This window comes from Scyliorhinus torazame, chromosome 10 (assembly GCF_047496885.1).
Source record: "Scyliorhinus torazame isolate Kashiwa2021f chromosome 10, sScyTor2.1, whole genome shotgun sequence".
Taxonomy (NCBI): Eukaryota; Metazoa; Chordata; class Chondrichthyes; order Carcharhiniformes; family Scyliorhinidae; genus Scyliorhinus; species Scyliorhinus torazame.
In genome coordinates this window covers 174,216,813-174,238,709 of record NC_092716.1, presented here as the reverse complement: position 1 = coordinate 174,238,709, position 21,897 = coordinate 174,216,813, and the positions used below count along the sequence as shown (strand labels likewise).

The 21,897-nt window shown below is 51.4% G+C and overlaps 1 protein-coding gene across 2 annotated transcripts in view; it reads right to left on the bottom strand.

The window, feature by feature from the left end:
* Nucleotides 1-13,757: 13,757 nt before the first annotated feature.
* Nucleotides 13,758-21,897, bottom strand: part of LOC140431052 (anoctamin-9-like) — a 368,406-nt gene continuing 360,266 nt past the window's right edge. For both annotated transcript variants that reach the window (XM_072518965.1, XM_072518966.1), the window contains exon 25: nucleotides 13,758-20,707. In XM_072518965.1, the coding sequence (XP_072375066.1) occupies nucleotides 20,662-20,707 (46 nt within the window). In that variant the 3' untranslated portion in view covers nucleotides 13,758-20,661. The remainder of the gene's footprint in view (nucleotides 20,708-21,897) is intronic.

The window sequence follows — 21,897 nt, the reverse complement described above, 5'->3', positions numbered from 1 at the left end:
TGCTGCCTCCAAGTCTTCAGTGTTGTCACCACCGGACTCTCATAGTACTTGCCTGGGGCCATCGGGAGTCGTGCCATTGCCAGCGCCCTCAACCCCGACCCTTAACTTAAACCTTCCTCCATCCTAACCCACCAGGATTCCTTCTCCCCCCCCCCACCCCCCACCCCTCCCCGCCCCCGGCCCCCAAAACCCATCTCCTCACCTTTTCTGCATTTACCATCCAGTAATAGTATAATAAACTCAGGAGGCCCAGCCCCCCCACCTGCCGGCCTCTCTGCAGGCCCGCCTTTCTGACCCTGGCAACCTCCCCAACCCCCCCGCCCAAATAAATGAGGTGACCAACTTGTCCAATTCCTTGAAGTATGTCTTCGGCAAAAAGACCAGCAGGCACTGGAATAAAAACTAAGTATGTGGCATCACATTTATTTTAATTGCCTGCACCCGACCCGCCAGTGACAGGGAGTTGGCCCACCTTGCCAAGACCGCATTCACCCTCCTCACCAAACTAGTAAAATTGAACCTACGGAGCCCCCTACCCCAATCCGTCCAGGAACTTCTTCATCCCTTGATCCTCCCTCGGTGGTTCCGACCTATACAGCTATTCATAGAACTCCTCAAACACTGGTTTATTAATCTGGTCCAGAGACACCACCAATTTCCCCATCCTATCCCGCACCTGGACTATTTCCCCTGCCACCGCCTTCCTCCGAAGTTGGCCTGCCAGCATGCAGGCCCATTTTCATAAATCGCTCGCCTGCTTCAGTTGGTGTACCGCCTTCCCTGTAGACAATCGGTCAAAACTAACCTGGAGCTCCCTCTTTTTGCCGAAACGGGCCGGATCTGCATCCCTCATGTACCTTCTGTCTACTTCCAACAGCTCCTCTATCAGCCTGTGATGCTCCTCCCTCCTCTTTATTCACCTTGGCCTTAAAAAATATCACCTTCCCCCTCACTACCGCCTTCAGGGCCTCCCATACCACTGTTCAGATTGTGTGTGACCACCACCTCAGAATCATGCACATGTATGCCTGCTACCCTGGGAGCGTGCATGCTGGGGCACTCAGAAATCCCTTGTGTCTTCGAGGACCACTCCAGGATGATGGTTTGACTTGTGGGAGACAAGGGAAACCACTGAGGACATGGTTGATAACACCAGTGTGGAGGCCTGAGACCGAAGCGGAGACCCGATACAATGAGGCCCACGTTGCCACCCGTACTGTCGTTGAGCAGTGCATCGGGCTGCTCAAGGTGCGGTTCCGATGTTTTGACCACTTTGGCGGTACCTTGCAGTACACGCCCCAGAGTGTCTCCCATGTTGTGGTGGTCTGCTGTGTGCTCCACAATCTGTCACAGCAACAGTGTGACATGCTGGAGGAGGTGGAGGGACATGCAACTTGGTCTGAGAAGGAGGCTGAGGCTGTCCAGGTGGGGCTAGGAGACAAGCTCGAGGAGGAATCAGAGGATGGAGGACAGGCGGCACCAAGGGTCCAACATGTCAAGAGGTCCAGGGCACCCAATATCGTCCCCAGAGTCTCCTAGGACAAGGATGCGTCTGTCTGCTCATCAATCCCCTCCCATATCCCTCCCTCCCCGCAATCTGCCCCTTTCCCTCCCCTCCCCACCATTTTCCTCCCTACCACCATTTTCCTCCCTCCTACCCCACCCCCATCACACCACCCACTCCCTGACCGCCCTGTTTTACCCCTTCCAAGGATCTGTGCAGCATCACTTGAGGGTGATTAGCCTGTGTTAACACTGTCAGCGGGTCACCATACAGGTCACCATGAGAACAGCTCTGGTGTCCCTCCGTTTCTATTAAAGTCTGTGATAAATGAAGGATTTTAGGAAAATTTGATCTTAAATGTATTGGGCAATTTAAGGGTTTAAAACCTGGGGTTAGATTGTGATTGACTGCAGTTGGTCCTTTTTTTTTAAAAAAGAGGCCGTTTTGCAGCTCCTGGGGTTTTTAGTAGCCTGAAGGTGAAATTGACAGAGTTATAAATTTTTCTGTCTGGGCTAATGCATTGTGGTTTGACTGGGGACAGTCCCTGGGGGGTTAATGTACTTTCAGTCCATGGAAAGTTAATTTGTTTTTGAGCTTGGGGAGATGAGGTCAGTGCTGGGTGGAGCTAAAGGAGAGAGAGATTTTTGAGAAAGCTTTTGAGAGAAGAGTTGAAGTTTGATCGGTGACACTTGTGTGGTGTTGGGCGTTCTGACACACAGATGAGCCAACACGGTTGTATATGGTACAACGCTATTTTATTTAAACTTTCTATGTACAGTTTTGTCTTGATACTCTGCACGTGGGGATTCCCTGTTTGTGATCTTGTAACAGGTCTTGTCCGTGTCTTTGTCCCCAGACCTACTGTCCACTAGGTATCGTGCTCGTGCTTTTATGTGGTTGGTGTCCTTGTGTGTGATTGGTTGTGGTGTTGTGTGCTCTGATTTGTCTGTTGGTGTGTTCATCATGATGTGTGTGTTTGAATATCATGACATCCCCCCTTTTTACAAAGATATGTGCCTACGTGGTAATAAATATGATCGCGTCGTGAATGCATCTAAGAGTGTGTGTGTGTTGTGTACAGCATGTGCATATGACGTAACTATTTACATGGGGCGATGTCGGGTGCGTCACATGAACAAGGTTGTACCATAACAGAACATGAATGCGAACGAGAAAAAAAAACTTGAACAGTGGTCCAGTCAGACGATATCTGGAACGATAAACAACAACAGGTTATCATATAAAATTGTGTAACTTGTTAGACATATGAACGGTGTTATAAGTCCAGTCTAATGGGCTTGCAACGAGTTTGGGTTGACCGCCTCAAGGGTGGGGTCAAGAACCACCGGCTGATGTGCAAGCATGGCCATGGGTGGCGATGGAGAGGGCGTGATCTGCGGCAGCTCCACAAAGTCATCCTCGGAAGCCTGTTGAGGATCTGGCGTGTGCATACTGTGTGGCTGCGAGCGTGGAAGTCGGCGAAGGGCGCGCCGATTGCGGCGACGCACTGAACCATCCGGCATGTGAACCAGGAACGAGCGGGGAGCCACATGTCGGAGGACTTCGGCCAGTGCTGACCAGCCACCATACGGTTGATGGACGCGTACTTTGTCTCCGGAGGACAGGGGGGGCTGGTCCGTCGCTCGTGTGTCGTACTGCCTTTTCTGGCGATCACGCTGCATTTGCATGTTCCGAAGAACCGTCTCATGGTCTGTTGTTGGTGCCAGGATGGACGGTACCGTCGTCCTGAGGGAGCGACCCATTAGTAGCTGTGCTGGCGAGAGACCCGTGGATAGCGGGGCCGATCGATAGGCCAGCAAGGCGAGGTTAAAGTTCGATCCGGCAGCAGCCGCCTTGCACAGGAGCCGCTTGGCAATGTGGACCCATTTTTCAGCCTTCCCGTTCGACTGTGGATGTAGAGGGCTGGATGTCACATAAGTGAAATCATATGCTGCGGCAAAGGACGACCATTCACGGCTGGCGAAGCAGGGTCCATTGTCTGACATGACAGTCCTTGGAATGCCATGGCGAGTAAATGTTTCCTTGTAGGCCCCAATGACTGCGGACGACGTCAGATTATGGAGAGGCATGATTTCCGGGTAGTTTGAGAAGTAGTCTATAATAACGATGTGATCTCTGCCGAGCGCGTGAAATAGGTCAACACCCACCTTCGCCCAGGGGGACGTCACCAACTCGTGTGGTAGAAGCGTCTCCGGAGGTTGCGCCGGCTGAAACCTCTGACAGGTTGTGCAATTGAGCACCATGTTGGCTATGTCTTCATTAATACCCGGCCAATATACCGCCTCTCGGGCCCTTCGTCTGCATTTTTCGACGCCCAAGTGGCCTTCGTGTAGTTGATTAAGAATCATCTGGCGCATGCTGTGCGGAATAACGATCCTGTCTAATTTCATAAGGACCCCGTCTATGTTGGTAAGGTCATCTCGCACATTATAAAACTGGGGGCACTGCCCTTTGAGCCACCCTTCCGTCATGTGGCGCATCACTCGCTGCAGAAGGGGGTCAGTCGCTGTCTCTGCGCGTATGTGGGCCAGACTTGGATCATCAGCTGGCAGATTTGCTGCTGTCAGAGTCACGTGTGCCTCAATTTGACACACGAACCCCTCCGCATCTGGTGGTGTGCTCACTGCTCGGGAGAGCGTGTCCGCCACGATGAGATCCTTCCCCGGAGTGTAGATCAGTTCGAAATCATACCTCCTGAGTTTAAGTAAGATGCGCTGAAGGCGAGGGGTCATGTCGTTCAGGTCTTTGTTAATGATGTTGACCAGGGGGCGGTGGTCAGTTTCAACCGTAATTCGTGGCAGGCCATACACATAGTCGTGGAACTTGTCCAGTCCAGTTAACAAGCCCAGGCATTCTTTTTCTATTTGCGCGTAGCGTTGTTCGGTAGGGGTCATGGCTCGTGAGGCATATGCAACCGGGGCCCATGACGACGTGCTGTCTTTTTGCATGAGTACCGCTCCAATACCAGATTGGCTGGCATCTGTTGAGATCTTTGTAGGGCGAGTCGTGTCAAAGAACGCCAGCACTGGTGCCGTGACCAGTTTGTGCTTGAGCTCCTCCCATTCCAGCTGATGCGATTGCTGCCAGTGGAATTCTGTTGATTTTTTTACGAGATGGCGCATATTCGTTGTATGAGAAGCCAGGTTGGGAATGAACTTCCCAAGGAAGTTGACCATGCCCAGGAATCTTAGGACAGCCTTCTTGTCAGCCGGCCGTGGCATGGCTGTGATGGTGCTAACTTTGTCTGCATCGGGACGGACCCCTGATCGTGAGATGTGGTCCCCGAGGAATTTCAGCTCCATCTGGCCGAAGGCACACTTGGCACGGTTGAGACGCAGGCCATTTTGTCGTATGCGGGTGAAGACACGTCGTAGACGATGCATGTGTTCCTGCGGAGTGGTGGACCAAATGATGATATCGTCCACATATACACGTACCCCTTCGATGCCTTCCATCATCTGCTCCATAATGCGGTGGAAAACTTCAGATGCTGAAATGATGCCGAATGGCATCCGGTTGTAGCAGAATCTGCCAAAAGGGGTGTTGAACGTGCATAGCCTTCGGCTGGCCGGGTCCAATTGGATCTGCCAAAATCCTTTGGACGCATCCAATTTGGTAAATATTTTGGCTTGCGCCATCTCGCTGGTGAGGTCCTCTCGTTTCGGGATGGGATAGTGTTCCCGCATGATGTTGTTATTCAGATCTTTAGGATCTATACATATGCGGAGCTCGCCAGAGGGCTTCTTTACACAGACCATGGAGCTGACCCATGGCGTGGGATCCGTGACCCTGGATAGGACCCCTTGGTCCTGAAGATCCTGCAGCTGCAACTTGAGGCGGTCTTTGAGTGGCGCAGGAACCCTGCGAGGTGCGTGAACGACAGGGATGTCGTCCGGTTTGAGTCGAATCTTGTACGTGTATGGCAATGTCCCCATGCCTTCAAAAACCTCCTGGTTGTGAGCAAGGAGGGAATGGAGATTTGCGTGGAACTCAGCATCCGGGAAGTCGGATATCTCATCTGGAGAGAGAGACATAATGCGCTGTACCAGGTGAAGGACTTTACACACCTGTGCGCCCAGTAACGAGTGTTTTGATGAGCCGACAACTTCGAAGGGGAGTGTGGCCGTGTGCATCTTGTGAGTTATCTGTAGCTGGCAAGATCCTATGGACGGGATGACGTTCCCGTTATAATCAACCATCTTGAGCCGGGATGGCGTGATGGGTGGTTTGACCTTCATGGCCTGGAATGCAGAATATGCAATCAGGTTGGCGGATGCGCCGGTGTCCAGACGGAAGGTGACGCGCGATCGGTTGACCGTCAGGGTGGCACACCACTCATCGGCTGGATTGATGGCATTGACCTTGTTGACATCGATGACGGAAACGCGGAAGGCATCCTGGTCATCTGCATCACTTAACTGGAAGTCTTGATGCGTGGGCTGGACGGTCCTGACTTGTCTGCGAGATTGTCGGGGATGTGCAGGATCCATGGGTTGAGCCGAACGACAGTGGGCAGCATAGTGGCCCATCTTGCCACAGCTGAGGCACTGTCGGTTTTTAGCAGGACATTGCCCTTTTAAGTGTACAGCTCCACAATTGCCGCACGTCATGACATCACGGCGTTCGTTGCGCCACTGCGCATGCGCAGTGTGATCTTGCGGTGGGCGCGCCTGCGCCGTGCGTCCCTCGATGTGGCCGTTATTTTTGGCGCGCACTAGCGCGGGAGACCGCGAAAAGCACGGGAAGCGGCCGCTGTCGTCCGGGCCGCGGGTCGGGAAGTAATCGACGGCCTGGATGCGTTCGGCGTCGTGGGCGGCCTGGCTTGCCGATTCGACGGCTGGGGACCCCCTCCGTGCCAGCTCGGACGCCTGAAATCGGGCAAAACGGCAGGTTGTATTCTCGTGGAGGACACAGGCTTCCACAGCAGACGCTAAGGTGAGGCTTTTTATTTTAAGAAGCTGCTGGCGTAGGCCACTAGAGGCAACGCCAAAAACAATCTGGTCCCTGATCATGGACTCTGTGGTGCTGCCGTAACCGCAGGACTGCGCTAGAATTCGGAGGTGCGTCAAAAAGGGTTGAAAAAGCTCCTCCTTACCTTGCAGGCGTTACTGAAAGAGGTATCTTTCAAAACTTTCATTCACTTCAACCTTAAAGTGCTGGTCCAGTTTGAGGATGACCGTGTCATACTTGGATTGGTTTTCGGCTTCTTCGAACACCAGTGAGTTGAAGACGTCGAGGGCGTGCTGACCTGCGTAGAAGAGGAGCATTGCAATCTTCGTTTTGAGGCGAAGTTCCGAGGCACTCTGTTTTTCGTTGGCTCGGATGTACAGGTCAAATCGCTGCCTGAAGAGCTTCCAATTGGTACCTAGGTTCCCCGCGACTTGCAACGGCTGCGGTTTGTCGGTGCGGTCCATGTCCAGAATGGCAGGTTAGTTGGCAGGTATCGATCCACTCCTGTACCATGTGGTGTTGGGCGTTCTGACACACAGATGAGCCAACACGGTTGTATATGGTACAACGCTATTTTATTTAAACTTTCTATGTAGTTGGTGTTTATGTGGTTGGTGTCCTTGTGTGTGATTGGTTGTGGTGTTGTGTGCTCGGATTTGTCAGTTGGTGTGTCCATCATGATGTGTGTGTTTGAATATCATGACAACTTGTTTATAATGAACTGTTTCTATAATCCTTCTTTATTCAAAAAAATAATAAAGACATCAGCTTATAGCATTGTGGATAGCACAATTGCTTCACAGCTCCAGGGTCCAAGGTTCGATTCCGGCTTGGGTCACTGTCTCTGCGGAGTCTCGTTCAGCTTTCCGGGACGATACAAGATCTCATAATTGTAGGTGGAGAGTCCGATCCTCCACCTTAAGATCTTGTCATTCTTAATTTTGCCCCGCTGTGCATTATCGAACATAAAGGCTACCGACCGTTGGTCGGTGAGGAGAGTGAATCTCCTGCCGGCCAGGTAATGCCTCCAATGTCGTACAGCTTCCACTATGGCTTGGGCTTCCTTTTCCACTGAAGAGTGGCGGATTTCTGAGGCGTGGAGGGTCCGGGAGAAAAAGGCCACGGGTCTGCCCGCTTGGTTAAGGGTGGCCGCCAGAGCTACATCGGATGCGTCGCTCTCGACCTGGAAGGGGAGGGACTCGTCGATGGGGCGCATCGTGGCCTTTGCGATATCTGCTTTGATGCAGCTGAAGGCCTGGCGAGCCTCTATCGACAGGGGGAAGGTAGTGGACTGTATTAGCGGGCGGGCCTTGTCTGCGTACTGGGGGACCCACTGGGCGTAATATGAAAAGGAGCCCAGGCAACGTTTCAGGGCTTTGGAGCAGTGGGGGAGGGGAAATTCCATAAGGGGGCGCATGCGTTCGGGGTCGGGGCCTATTACTCCATTGCGCACTACGTATCCCAGGATGGTCAAACGGTTTGTGCTAAAAACGCATTTTTCCTCGTTATATGTGAGGTTCAGGGCGTTAGTGGTCTGGAGGAACTTTTGGAGGTTGGCGTCGTGGTCCTGCTGATCGTGGCCGCAGATGGTTATGTTGTCGAGATACGGGAACGTGGCCTGCAACCCGTGCTGGTCAACCATTCAGTCCATCTCCCGTTGGAAGACCGAGACCCCGTTCGTGACGCCAAATGGGACCCTTAGGAAGTGGTATAGCCGCCCGTCTGCCTCGAAGGCGGTGTACTTGCGGTCACCTGGGCGGATGGGGAGCTGGTGGTAGGCGAACTTGAGGTCCACGGTGGAAAAGACCTTATACTGAGCAATCCGATTGACCATGTCGGATATGCGGGGGAGAGGGTACGCATCTAGCTGCGTGTACCTGTTGATGGTCTAACTATAGTCTACGACCATCCTTTGCTTCTCCCCGGTCTTTACAACGACCACCTGGACTCTCCAGGGACTATTGCTGGCCTGGATTATGCCTTCCTTCAGCAACCGCAGGACTTCAGACCGAATAAATGTCCGGTCCTGGGCGCTGTACCGTCTGCTCCTAGTGGCGACGGGTTTGCATTCCGGGGTGAGGTTTGCAAACTAGGACGGCGGTTCAACCTTGAGAGTTGCGAGGCCGCAGATAGTGAGTGGGGGTATTGGGCCGCCGAATTGGAATGTTAGGCTCTCAAGGTTACATTGGAAGTCTAATCCCAGTAATGTGGGCGCGCAGAGTTGGGGCAGGACGTAGAGCTTGTAGTTCTTAAACTCCCTCCCTTGCACCGTTAGGTTTGCGATGCAGAACCCTTTGATCTCCACTGAGTGGGATCCTGCAGCTAGGGAAATCTTTTGCGTGCTTGGATGGATGGTCAGAAAACAGCGTCTTACCGTGTCTGGGTGAATAAAACTTTCAGTGCTCCCGGAGTCGATCAGGCACGGCGTCTCGTATCCATTGACCAGCACCGTTGTTGTTGTCGTCTGGAGCGTCCGGGGCCGCGATTGATCCAGTGTCACCGAAGCCAGTCGTGGTAGTAGTGTCGCGCCGTCTTCTTCGGACCCCGTGGAGCCTTCGATGCTGGGGTCCTTTGTTGTCAACCAAGATGGTGGCGTCCATGAATCGCACGCGGCCGGGGGTGGACAAAATGGCCGCCCCCATGGGTCGCACGTGGTCGGGGGTGGACAAAATGGCCGCCCCCATGAATCGCACGTGGCTGGGGGGTCACAAGATGGCGGCGCCCATCCTCCCCTCGTGGTGCCCGGGTCCCAAAATGGCAGCGCCCACGGGTCGCACATGGGGCGCTGGAGGGGTTGGGGGTGTTTGGGATGTGCTGTCCTCGTTCTTCTCCGGGGATTGCGGTGACCCACCGGGACCGGCACACTGCCGCAAAATGGCCCTTTTTGCCGCAGCTTTTACAAGTAGCTGCGCGGGCCAGGCAGCGCTGCCGGGGGTGTTTCACTTGTCCGCAAAAATAGCAGCGGGGCCCCCCGGGATTGTCTGGCGCTTTAAGCTTTAACTGCGCAAGCTTGCGGGGGGGGTGCCGGGGAGTTGGTCGCGATGGGGGTCCACAGAGCCCAAGGGGCTGCCGCGCGGTCGGGGCCGTAGGCGTGGGCGTTTTGGGAGGCCACATCAAGGGAGGCTGCAAGGGCCCGTGCCCCTGAGAGTCCTAGCGACTCTCTTTCTAAAAGTCTTTGACGAATCTGGGGAGAGTTCATACCTGCCACGAATGCATCACGAATTAGCAGGTCCGTGTGTTCGATCGCGTTCACCGGCGGGCAGTTGCAGCCTCGTCCCAAAATTAGCAGCGCGCCTTAGAATTTCTCAAGCGATTCTCCGGGAATTTGCCGTCTCGTCGCGAGTTGGTGGCGCGCGTAGACCTGGTTTACGGGCCGAACGTAGATGCCCTTCAGTAATGCGAGCGCTGTCGGGAAATCCTCTGTGTCTTCTATTAGTGAGTAAATTTCCGGGCTTACCCTCGAATACAGGACTTGCATTTTCTGCTCTTCCGTGATCCGGCCGGGGGCCGTTCGGAGGTAGCCTTCAAAGCATGCTTGCCAGTGTTTGAATACGGCCGCCGAGTTCGCTGCCTGGGGGCTGATCCGCAGGCACACCGGGCCGATCCGGAGCTCCATAGTCTTTTAAGCTCGCTTAATAAATTGTAGCGCACAATGACTTACGCGAGACGAGAATGTGGATGACCTGTTGCTGTACGTGGCGGATCCAATGGAGGGGATGGTGGAGGTCATGCAGACTCTAAGTAGTTTGGGGAGTTTTCGGGCTATAAGCTCAATGTAGGGAAGAGTGAGTTCTTTGTATTACAGGCGGGGGACCAAGAAAGAGGGATAGGGGACCTACCGCTGAGGAGGGCGGAGGGGAGCTTTCGGTATCTGGGGATCCAGATAACCAGGAGTTGGGGGACCCGACATAAACTGAATCTGATGAGGTTGGTGGAGCAAATGGAGGAGGATTTCAAAAGATGGGACATGTTGCCGCTCTCGCTGGCGGGTAGAGTGCAGTCGGTCAAAATGGTGGTCCTTCCGAGGTTTCTGTTTGTGCTTCAGTGCCTTCCCATCGTGATCACTAAGGCCTTTTTTAAGAGAGTAGGTAGGCGTATTATGGGGTTTGTGTGGGCGAACAAGACCCCGAGAGTAAGGAGAGGGTTCCTGGAACGCAGTAGGGACCGAGGAGGGTTGACGCTGCCAAACCTGGGGAGCTACTACTGGGCAGCAAATGTGGTGATGATCCACAAGTGGGTTATGGAGGGAGAGGGGGCGGCATGGAAGAGGATGGAGATGGCGTCCTGTAAAGGAACGAGCCTGGGGGCGTTGGTGACGGCACCGCTGCCGCTCTTGCCGACAAAATATACCACGAGCCCAGTGGTGGCCGCAACGCTAAGGATCTGGGGCTAGTGGAGACGGCACCGGGGTGCAATGGGAGCATCGGTGTGGTCCCCGATCAGGGGTAACCACCGGTTTGTCCCGGGGAAGATGGACGGGGGGTTCCAGAGCTGGCATCGGGCGGGGATTGGAAGAATGGGGGACCTGTTCATCGACGGGACGTTTGCGAGCCTAGGGGCACTGGAGGAGAAGTTCGAGTTACGCCCGGGAAATGCCTTTAGATATATGCAGGTGAGGGCTTTTGTGAGGCGACAGGTGAGGGAATTCCTGTTGCTCCCGGCACAAGAAGATCAAGATAGGGTGATCTCGGGTGTATGGGTCGGGGAGGGCAAGGTGTCGGAAATACACCAGGAGTTGAAAGAAGAGGGGGAAGTGCTGGTAGAAGAGTTGAAGGGTAAATGGGAGGAGGAGCTGGGGGAGGAGATCGAGGAAGGTCTGTGGGCTGATGCCCTATGTAGGGTTAATTCCTCCTCCTCGTGTGCCAGGCTCAGCCTGATACAATTTAAGGTGGTTCACAGAGCGCACTTGACAGGGGCGAGGTTGAGTAGGTTCCTTGGGGTGGAGGACAGATGTGGAAGGTGCTCAGGGAGCCTGGCGAACCATGTCCATATGTTTTGGTCATGCCCGGCACTGGAGGGGTTCTGGAGAGGAGTGGCGGGAGCAATATCTCAGGTGGTGAAAGTCCGGGTCAAACCAAGCTGGGGGCTAGCAATATTTGGAGTAGTGTACGAACCGGGAGCGCAGGAGGCGAAAGAGGCCGGCATTCTGGCCTTTGCGTCCCCAGTAGCCCGGCGAAGGATCTTGCTCATGTGGAAGGAGGCGAAGCCCCCCAGTCTGGAGGCCTGGATAAATGATATGGCTGGGTTCATAAAGTTGGAGAGGATTAAGTTCACCTTGAGAGGGTCTGCGTAGGGGTTCTACAGGCGGTGGCAACCGTTCCTAGACTATCTCGCGGAGCGTTAGAGGAAGGTCGGTCAGCAGCAGCAGCAGCCTTGGGGGGGGACGGGGGAGACGGGACGTCCTGGGAGGGGGGCGGGGGGGGAGGGGGGGACTGCCTGGGAGGGTGGATGAGCAAGAGATAACATGAAGGGTTGGGGAAACTGGCACGTACGGGAGAGGGCCAGTGTACAAAGCTGTGTAAATATCATTTTGCCATGTCTATCTTGCTCTGCGCGATTTCTCTTTTTTGTTTGTTACGGGGGGCGGGGGGTGGGGGGGGGGGTTATTGTTTGTAAGGGAGAAAAATTGTGTTAAAAAACTTTAATAAATATATATTTTTAAAAAAAATCTATGTCCAGTTTTGGTGCATTTAGCGGGTTTTTATCGATGGCAGCAGTGCTTAGAAACATCTCGCTACTTAATGACACCTTTTTTTGCCTCAGGGAGTTTCTCTCTCTGCTGAAGCTCGCCAGCAGGAAAGGCTCCTCGCAGATCGGGGCACCATTTTGTCTGGCTGCCCCAATCCACCCCCTGTTTCCGAACCCCTCTCCTCCCCACTAATCCCATGCAGTGCCAACGTGGCACCTTGACAGTGCCCCTGCCAGCCAGGCAGTCTTACTGGGACACCTTGGCAGTGCCAGGTCGTACTTTCAGGGTGCTCGGATGGCACTGTTAGGTGCCAGGCCGACAGTGCCAAGGTACCACCCTACCCTATCCCCAACCACCCGGGGATCCCTAATGGCCTGGGACTCCTCTCTAGGTTCCATTATGACTGGTCCACGTTTGTGTGGACACACATTTGTGTGGATCAGTACTAAGCGGCATCCTGGCAAGGTCTCCCAGGCCTGACCGTTAGGAGAATCCCGCAAACACAAATTTAAATGAGCCCATTTAAATATGCTGATCTGGGTCACACCGAGTGAGGGCAAGTTCCAGATCTTGACATCTCGCGAGACTCTGTTAAATATGGCGAGACTTTGAGCAATCTCACGAGATTCAACGGCTCATCCCAACACTAAGTCTGGTGCGACGAGGCCATTAAATCATGCCTTGTATGAAATAGCTCCTGATAGCTGAATGGAATGGCTTACATGTGATTCCAGGTGCTTTGTTGTTGATTCTTAGCTGCCCTCGAAAATTACCTAGCAAGCTATTCAGTTCAAGGGCAATGAGGGATGGACAAGAAATGCTGGCCTTGCCAGCAACTCCCACAACCTTTGAAATAAAATGTGAAATCTGAATAGGCAACAGGTAAGAAAATATAGAGTGAGTGACTCCATGGACATTCCTGTCATTAAAGCTTGCTCATAAACTACAGAATTGCTGCACCTTGTGCCTCCTCTATGGTGGTAACTATAGTCACTTTTGAAAAGCTGAGTAGCCATCCTTATTCTAATATAAAGGAGCGCACAGTTGTAACTATAGAAGCTTTTGTCAGGGTAGTCAGAGAATCACAAAATAACATTGAAAATATAATGTGAAGATGTCGGCGCTGGACTGGGGTGGGCACAGTTAGAAATCTCACAACACCAGGTTAAAGTCAAACAGATTTATTTGAAATCAAGTTTTCGGAGCGCTGCTCCTTCATCAGGTGAAATGGAGGCAGATTCACAATCACAGCATATATAGGAGAAAAACAATTGCAATTTGTCACACTAATAGAAAGGCACAAGAACTAATATGATAACATGGTCAATGGAAAAGATGCCAAATTAAAATGCTAGAAAGAGAAGGAACTTTATCACGCGACCTAAGTACCATGACCATTCCTTCATATGCGACAGACCGAGTTTGTGAATGAGTTGTCAAGGCATTGTATTGTGCTAGGCAGCATGGTAGCACAGTGGTTAGCACTGTCGCTTCACAGACCCTGGGTCCCAGGTTCGATTCCTGGCTTGGGTCACTGTCTGTGTGGAGTCTGCACATTCTCCCTGTGTCTGCGTGGGTTTCCTCTGGGTGCTCTGGTTTGCTCCCACAAGTCCCGAAAGACATGCTGTTAGGGGAATTGGACATTCTGAATTCTCCCTCAGTGTACCCGAACAAGCTCTGGAATGTGGCGACTAGGGGCTTTTCAACCCCTAGTTGAAAACTAGTAACTTCATTGCAGTGTTAATGTAAGCCTACTTGTGACAATAAAGATTTTTTTTTAAAAAATTATAGCACCCTCATGTATTGTAGAGTATGGTGCGTGACAGAGAAAAGGATCAACTAAGGATTGGAGAGTGACACCATCCGCAGAGAAAAGTATGTAGTCCATGGTCAGCGTTGAGTGTACAACAGGACCCGGAAAGCAGTAAGCGTGTACGGAAGAATCCCATGCAAGCTTATGGGGCTGAATGCTCCAATTGGGAAACTAATTTCCAGTCGGAACTAGATCATGTGCAATTTGCATTCCTGTTGGGGACGATGTTTGTTCCAAGATTCAGGACATGCAAATGGGCCAGCACTCTGCCAGTGTGAACTGGAAGCAATTCCCATCCCTGTTGGTGGCGGATTTGCTGGGGACAGAATTCGCACCAAAGAGCCTGATCAGCTGGAGCTGCTTATATGTGCTCCACTCACCACACCCTCTCATTCCAGCTACGAAGGTGGCTCACAGAGGACCTGCTCTCTGATTACGAGAGTCAGAAGTGGACCCACTGCTCGATGCTATTGAGCGGAGGGACACTCTTCCCCAGGGTCGGCCACAGACTCAAGCTTGCCCTCCTGAACAGTGCCTGGGAGGAGATGGCAGAGGCACTCAGTGCTTCCAGCCTCATCAGGAGGAGACAGCTTGTGATCCTGAGGGGTGGGTGACACTGGCACGACATTTACTCGGAGAGGGCAGTGTGCCAGGGAGGGTTCCACAGACCACGGTACAGGTGACCTTTGGTTGGGGTGAGCTCTGCTAATCCCTTGCTTCCTCTGCTGTGTGGCTGCGCTGAGGGGCCAATGATTGAGATTGCCCACTTCCATCCTCTTGATGATATAGCTGGGTATGGGGGTTTCCAGAGGGGAGAGGTGCATTCTCACATAACCAAAGTCTGTCTGAGCATTTACAGGGCATAGTGAGCAGTCAGCAGTGTGAACAGCCAGGAGCCTGTAAGTAGCACCAAAGGGGAGTGTTTAAATCACATACTGCAGCAATGGCAGTCTGAGCCAGACTACCCGGATCCCGAGGGGGACACCCTGAGTGCACGCATTTGGCACTAAGTTGTTCCCTGCTACTCCCCGTGGCCTAGGTAGCCATCCCCTAAAATGCCCAACAAGGTTTGAGAGTTTTCTTACGCTTTCTCTCCCCCTCAACAGCCATGGCACCCAGGTCCCGCTTGTAAATACTTACACCAATTCGGGCCTGTGTTACTTCCATCTGAGAGGGTTGGAGCATCATAGAGAAGTACAGCATACTGTGTTCAACCCGCTATTTACATTCAAATCCATGCAAATGATGGTTTTGCATGGACCCACCGACTCAGGGCACAAACATTACTAACACCGCCAGCGAGATATCAGAGCATGGTGTCAGAATCAGCACTGAGCATATATCATGATTTTTGCATTATGTTTGCTATGTTTGTCGGATCGCAATTCTAGTTGTCAGGGGATGGAGAATTCAGCCCTATATTTGGAACTGTACATAACTGAAGCCTACTAATAGAAGTGTTATGTTAAACGCAAGCCTCACGATCTCATCATTGAAAAATCACTACATCAATTTACAAATGTCTAACTTGTGTGTATGTTTATTTAGAATTTGGATTTGAGTAAATCAATTTTGAAGATTGCATTAAAGAAATTAAAGGGGAAGGAATGTAATGTTTATGGTATCTGTCTTTAAGACTGTACAGCCGAAAAGGTCACCTGACTTGAGAAACCAATGGGAACCTTGGAGCAGCTGCCTAGTGCTGCAAACGTCGTGAACAACATTCAAACAGAGCCTGCTCCTCCATTCAATCAGATCACAATTGATCTGATTGTGCCTTTGACTCCATATTCCATCTATCCCTGATAACCCACAGCTCCCTTGTTAAAAAATAATCTCTCTATCTTAAAATATTCATTTACCCTGCCTCCATTGCTTTCTGGGGAAGAGAATTCTAAAGCTTTACAACCCTCTGAGAGAAAGTCTTCTCAAATTCATTTAAATGGGAGGCCCTGATTTTTAAACTGTGGCCCTGGTGCTCATCTCTCCCACAAGGGCAAATATCGGGTGCGATCTTCCGGCCATGCTGTGTCGGAAAAGCAGATCGCCACGGCGCAGCATGGTCAGTGAAAGCTGGGACACCCCGCTTCCGGGATCCACCCGGCTCACAACGCCTCGCGAGATTCAATGCAATCTCGCGAGACGTTGCAAAGAGAATCCCGCTCACAATGGGCGGGATCATTTTTTGGCAAATCTGCATATCAGAGCGAGTCCTTACTCTAATGTGGGGGACAGTCCCATGTTGTGTTCCGGCTGGGGGGTATGTCGGGGATTTTGTTTGTGGGCCTTGGTGTTCAGGATGCCATTTAAAAATGGCATCCCAATCGCTCACTACAACGGGGAGCTCCACAAAAAAAACAGGCTGTGTACAGTCTCCACCACGTGTTCCCCGTTTATGCACCTTATTCAACTCGAGTGGCACTGAATAGCCACGCATTTCTCGGCACTGCGAGTGCCGGGAATCACGCGGCTAAACGCGCTCGCTTTGTTCCCTTTTGGGAAGATCGTGCCCATCCTTTCAGCGTCCAACCTGTCAAGACCACTCCGGATCTTACATGTTTCAATAAGATCACACCTCAATCTTCTAAACTCCAATGGCTACAGGCCCTTCCTCATCCCAAGTATCAGTCAATTGAGATTTCCCTGAGCTGTTTTTAACGCATTTATATCCTTTCTTAAATAAGGAGACCAAACTATACACATTACGAGACATCAACAACCCCCCTGTGCAACTGTAGCAAAACAACTCTACTTTCATATTCTATCCCTCTTGCAATAAACAACAATATCCATTTGCCTCCCAGTAGGGGAACGTGTACCTACATAATCTCCTGATTCATGTACCAGGACACCCAGGTACCTCAGAGATCTGCAGTCTCTCTCAATTTAAATAATATGCTGTTTTTCTATTCTTCCTGTTGAAGTGGGCAAGTTCACATTTTCCCATTAAATTCTGCTTTTGGGCATCAGAACAAAGAACAAAGAAAAGTACAGCACAGGAACAGGCCCTTCGACCCTCCAAGCCTGTGCCGACCATGCTGCACGTCTAAACTAAAATCTTCTACACTTCCTGGGTCCGTATCCCTCTATTCCCATCCTATTCATGTATTTGTCAAGATGCCCCTTAAATGTCACTATCGTCCCTGCTTCCACCACCTCCTCCGGCAGCAAGTTCCAGGCACCTACTACCCTCTGTGTAAAAAACTTGCCTCGTACATCTGCACTGTAAATTCTATGAAATCCCCTCTAAACCTTGCCTCTCGCACCTTAAACCTATGCCACCTAGTAATTGACCCCTCTACCCTGGGAAAAAGCCTCTGACTATCCACTCTGTCTCTACTCCTCATAATTTTGTAGACTTCTATCAGGTCACCCCTCAACCTCCGTCGTTCCAGTGAGAACAAACCGAGTTTATTCAACCGCTCCTCATAGCTAATGCCCTCCATACCAGGCAACATTCTGGTAAATCTCTTCTGCATCCTCTCTAAAGCCTCCATATCCTTCTGGTAGTGTGGCAACCAGAATTGAACATTATACTCCAAGTGTGGCCTAACTAAGGTTCTATACAGCTGCAACATGACTTGCCAATTCTTATACTCAATGCCCCGGCCAATGAAGGCAAGCATGCCGTGTGCCTTCTTGACTACCTTCTCCACCTGTGTTGCCCCTTTCAGTGACCTGTGGACCTGTACACCTAGGTCTCTCTGACTTTCAATACACTTGAGGGCTCTACCATTCACTGTATATTCCCTACCTGCATTTGACCTTCCAAAATGCATTACCTCACATTTGTCCGGATTAAACTCCATCTGCCATCTCTCCGCCCAAGTCTCCAAACGATCTTAATCCTGCTGTATCCTCTGACAGCCCTCATCGCTATCCGCAATTCCACCAACCTTTGTGTCGTCTGCAAACTTATTAATCAGACCAGTTACATTTTCCTCCAAATCATTTATATATACTACGAACAGCAAAGGTCCCAGCACTGATCCCTGCGGAACACCACTAGTCACAGCCCTCCAATTAGAAAAGCACCCTTCCATTGCTACTCTCTGCCTTCTATGACCTAGCCAGTTCTGTATCCATCTTGCCAGCTCACCCCTGATCCCGTGTGACTTCACCTTTTGTACCAGTCTACCATGAGGGACCTTGTCAAAGGCCTTACTGAAGTCCATATAGACAACATCCACTCCGCTACGTGCATCAATCATCTTTGTGACCTCTTCTAAAAACTCTATCAAGTTAGTGAGACACGACCTCCCCTTCACAAAACCATGCTGCCTCTCATTAATACAAATCTTTATTGTCACAAGTAGGCTTACATTAACACTGCAATGAAGTTGCTGTGAAAATCCCCGAGTCACCACATTCCGGCACCTGGTCAAGTACACTGGGAGAATTCAGAATGTCCAAATTACCTAACAGCATGTCTTTTGGGACTTGTGGGAGGAAACCGGAGCACCCGGAGGAAACCCATGCATTCACAGGGAGAACGTGCAGACTCCGCATAGTGACCCAAGCCAGGAATCGAATCTGGGACCCTGCCGCTGTGAAGCAACAGTGCTAACCACTGTGCCTGCAGGGGGCGAGTAATCCCGGCCTTTAATCTGCTCATGTAGCCACTGTATTTATATGGCTAGTCCAGGTCAGTTTCTGGTCAATGATAACCCCCTGGGTGATTTTAGAGGGAATTTAGAGGTAATGCCATTGAATATCAGCGAGAGGTTAGATTCTCTCTTGTTGGAGATCACCTTTGCTAACCCTAAAGAAAAGTTTTGAAGTAGTGTTTTAAGTGAGTCCCACTAATGACTGTGGTGTCATTTTTATTTATTGGCATTAACACATCCGAGTCTCCAATTTGAAATCCTCATTAGAATTATAAATGAAAATTAAATAATTTAAATACAAAATGTAAGATTATCTAACCAATTTGGAAGATGGTACTCCAATCTTTTGCTTTGGAATAAAGAAGATGGTACTTACTGTGCATATATTTTTCATTAAGGACATGGATAGGAAACCCCATTTTTGTATGTGATTTCTCAAAAATAACATCCTCTCTCAACGTAAGAGGAAACTGACAGTGAAAAAAATAACACTTTGTTTCTTTTACTTAGATCCTTAGAATAATCATCCAAATAATAGAGCCCGCTGTTATAGGATTCTCCTGGTTGGGGAAATGAAGACACTAAGCTTTTCCAGGATAAGGCTGGCTGGTCAGTTAGAGTGCGCCATACAATACTATTCAATACAATACGATGGGCGGTGAAAGACATGCTTGTGAGGTGAATTGAACATTCTGAATTCTTCCTCAGTGTACGAGAACAGGTGCCAGAGTGTGGCGCCTAGGGGATTTTCACAGTAACTTAGTTGCTGTGTTAATGTAAGCCTACTTGTGACACTAATAAAGATTATTATTACAATCATCTAGGATTGTAGCTTTTGGGTCCTTGTGAACTAACAAGTTAGTTCAGACGTTCTCATCTATTATCTATCAGGGACTCATTATTTAGTTCGCCAACTTGACCATGAAGATATGCAATTCCAGCTGATCATTATTTATATGAGACTGATTTAAAAACCTATGCTTTTTAGCACGAGTTCTATTCCACGTTACCTCAAACATAGATAATCTTTATTGTCACAAGTTGGCTTACATTAACACTGCAATGAAGTTACTGTGAAAAGTCCCTAGTCACCACATTCCGGCGCCTGTTCAGGTGCACGGAGGGAGAATTCAGAATGTCCAAATTACCGAACAGCACGGGCGGGATTCTCCTCCACCTGGCAGGGCGGGCCGTACCGGCGTCGAGGAGTGGCGTGAACCACTCTGGCGCGGGCCGCCCGGAAGGTGCGGAACCCTCTGCACCTTCAGAGGCAAGGCCAGCGTCGACGGGCTTGGCGGCGCTCCAGCCGACGCGGAAGGGCTTGACGCCGCACCAACGGGCCTCCACCGGCTGGCACGAGTTGGCGCATGCGCGGGAGCGCCAGAGTGTGCTGGCGTCATCCCAGCGCATGCGCAGGGGGGTTCTTCTCCCCGCCGGCCATGGCGGAGGTTGACAGCAGCCGGCGCTGAGGGAAAGAGTTCCCCCACGGCTCAGGCCCGGCCGTGGATCGGTGGGCCCCGATCATGTGCCAGGCCACAGTGGGGGCATCCCCGGGGCCAGATCCCCCCCCCCCCCGAGGACTCTGCAGGCCACCCACAGAGCCAGGTCCCACCGGTACGGCCCGCCCCGGCTTTGATTTACGCCGCGGGACCGGCCGAAAACGGGCGGCCGTTCGGCCCATCGCGGGGCGGAGAATCGCCGGGGGGGGGGGGGGGCTGCTGCCAGCGGCCGCCGACCGGCTTGGCACGATTCCCGCCCCCGCCAAAACCCCGGCGCCGGAGAATTCGGCAGTTGGCGTTGGGGTGTAATTCACACCGTCCCCCGGCGATTCGGGACTTGTGGGAGGAAACCGGAGCGTCCAGAGGAAACCCATGCAGACACAAGGAGAACATGCAGACTCCGCACAGACAGTGAACCAAGCCGGGAACTGAACCTGGGACCCTGGCGCTGTGAAGCAACTGTACTAACCACTGTGCCACCGTGCCACCCATTTCAGATTCAGTGCAGTAATATAAGTCAATATATTATCAAGACAGTTTTCAGTGAGCCAAAACATTGGCAGGCTAATTTCAAAACTTCACACAACAGTTGATCGATAATCTGGGATTTCTCTTGATGACAACCTGAAAGAAAGAATTAATTTTGATAGTATTAGAAAACGTACATATTTTTCTGAAAATTATGCAACTTTTTCCTGCGACATCAGTTTACATTAGCATCCAACAGGCATCTCAAAGTCTATCCAAGGTAATGAAAGCTGATATTTTTGTCTTTATCAGTCAATGGAACCAACTTGCCAATATCCCTTCAATAAATCAATTTTTGTAATGAACATTAAAACGCTTGAAGCACTGAGAACAAATCCGCTATCAAAAGTGATTCTATTCTTTCCTGGCCTCGGTCGGGAATGCCCTGCCGAGGCTGCACTTACCTCATTTCTGAGCTCAGATCGATTCAAGATGGCGCCGGAGGATGGCGACTCTCTGCGAGCTCTCTCAACCAGACCCTTTTCTTTTATCGCTTATCACCATTTTGACTCTTCTTTTGTTTACTATGTACATACCATGTACGTTCTCTTGGCCACAGAAAAATACTTTTCACTGTACTTCGGTACATGTGACAATAAACATCAATCAATCAGTGCAGAAAGAGACTGGGGCACCATTTTTAAACACCATCCCGATCTCTCGACCCCTCCCCCAGTCACCACACGCGGCCGCCCACTGTCCACAACTGACCTGTTGGGTCTTCAAGTGCCCCCTCACCCTAGCTCTTAAGGGCAGGGCACCCCAAGCCTATTCCCTGGCATGGGCAACATGGAACCCAGGCACCATGGCACTGCCAGCCTGCCATCCTGCTGGTACCCAGGGTGGCAGTGCCAGGGTGCACGAGTGGCAGAAGTGCCAGGGTACCACCCTGCCAAGAGCCTGACCACCTACGGATCGCCGAAGGCCTGAGAGAACTCCCAAGGTGCTGTTATGCCTGGTCCACGTTTGTGTGGACCAGTGCTAAACGGCGCCATGGCGAGGACACCCAGGCGAGGGCGTTAGTTCCTGGGCCTCGGGAGGATCGGGCGCCGACATATATAAATGAGTCGAATGACTTATTTAAATATGTTCATCTGGATCTTGCCCAAAGAGGGTGAAATGCAGATTGTGACATCTCGCGAGATCTTGCCTCCTCGTGAGATTAACGGCCTCGTGACGACACCATGTTGAGTGTGACGAGGCCGTTCAATCGCACCCATAGAGCGCACTTCTCCAGAAAATTTCTAAACGTGGTAGCAAGTGGGAATTGCCGCGAGCTTCCCGGC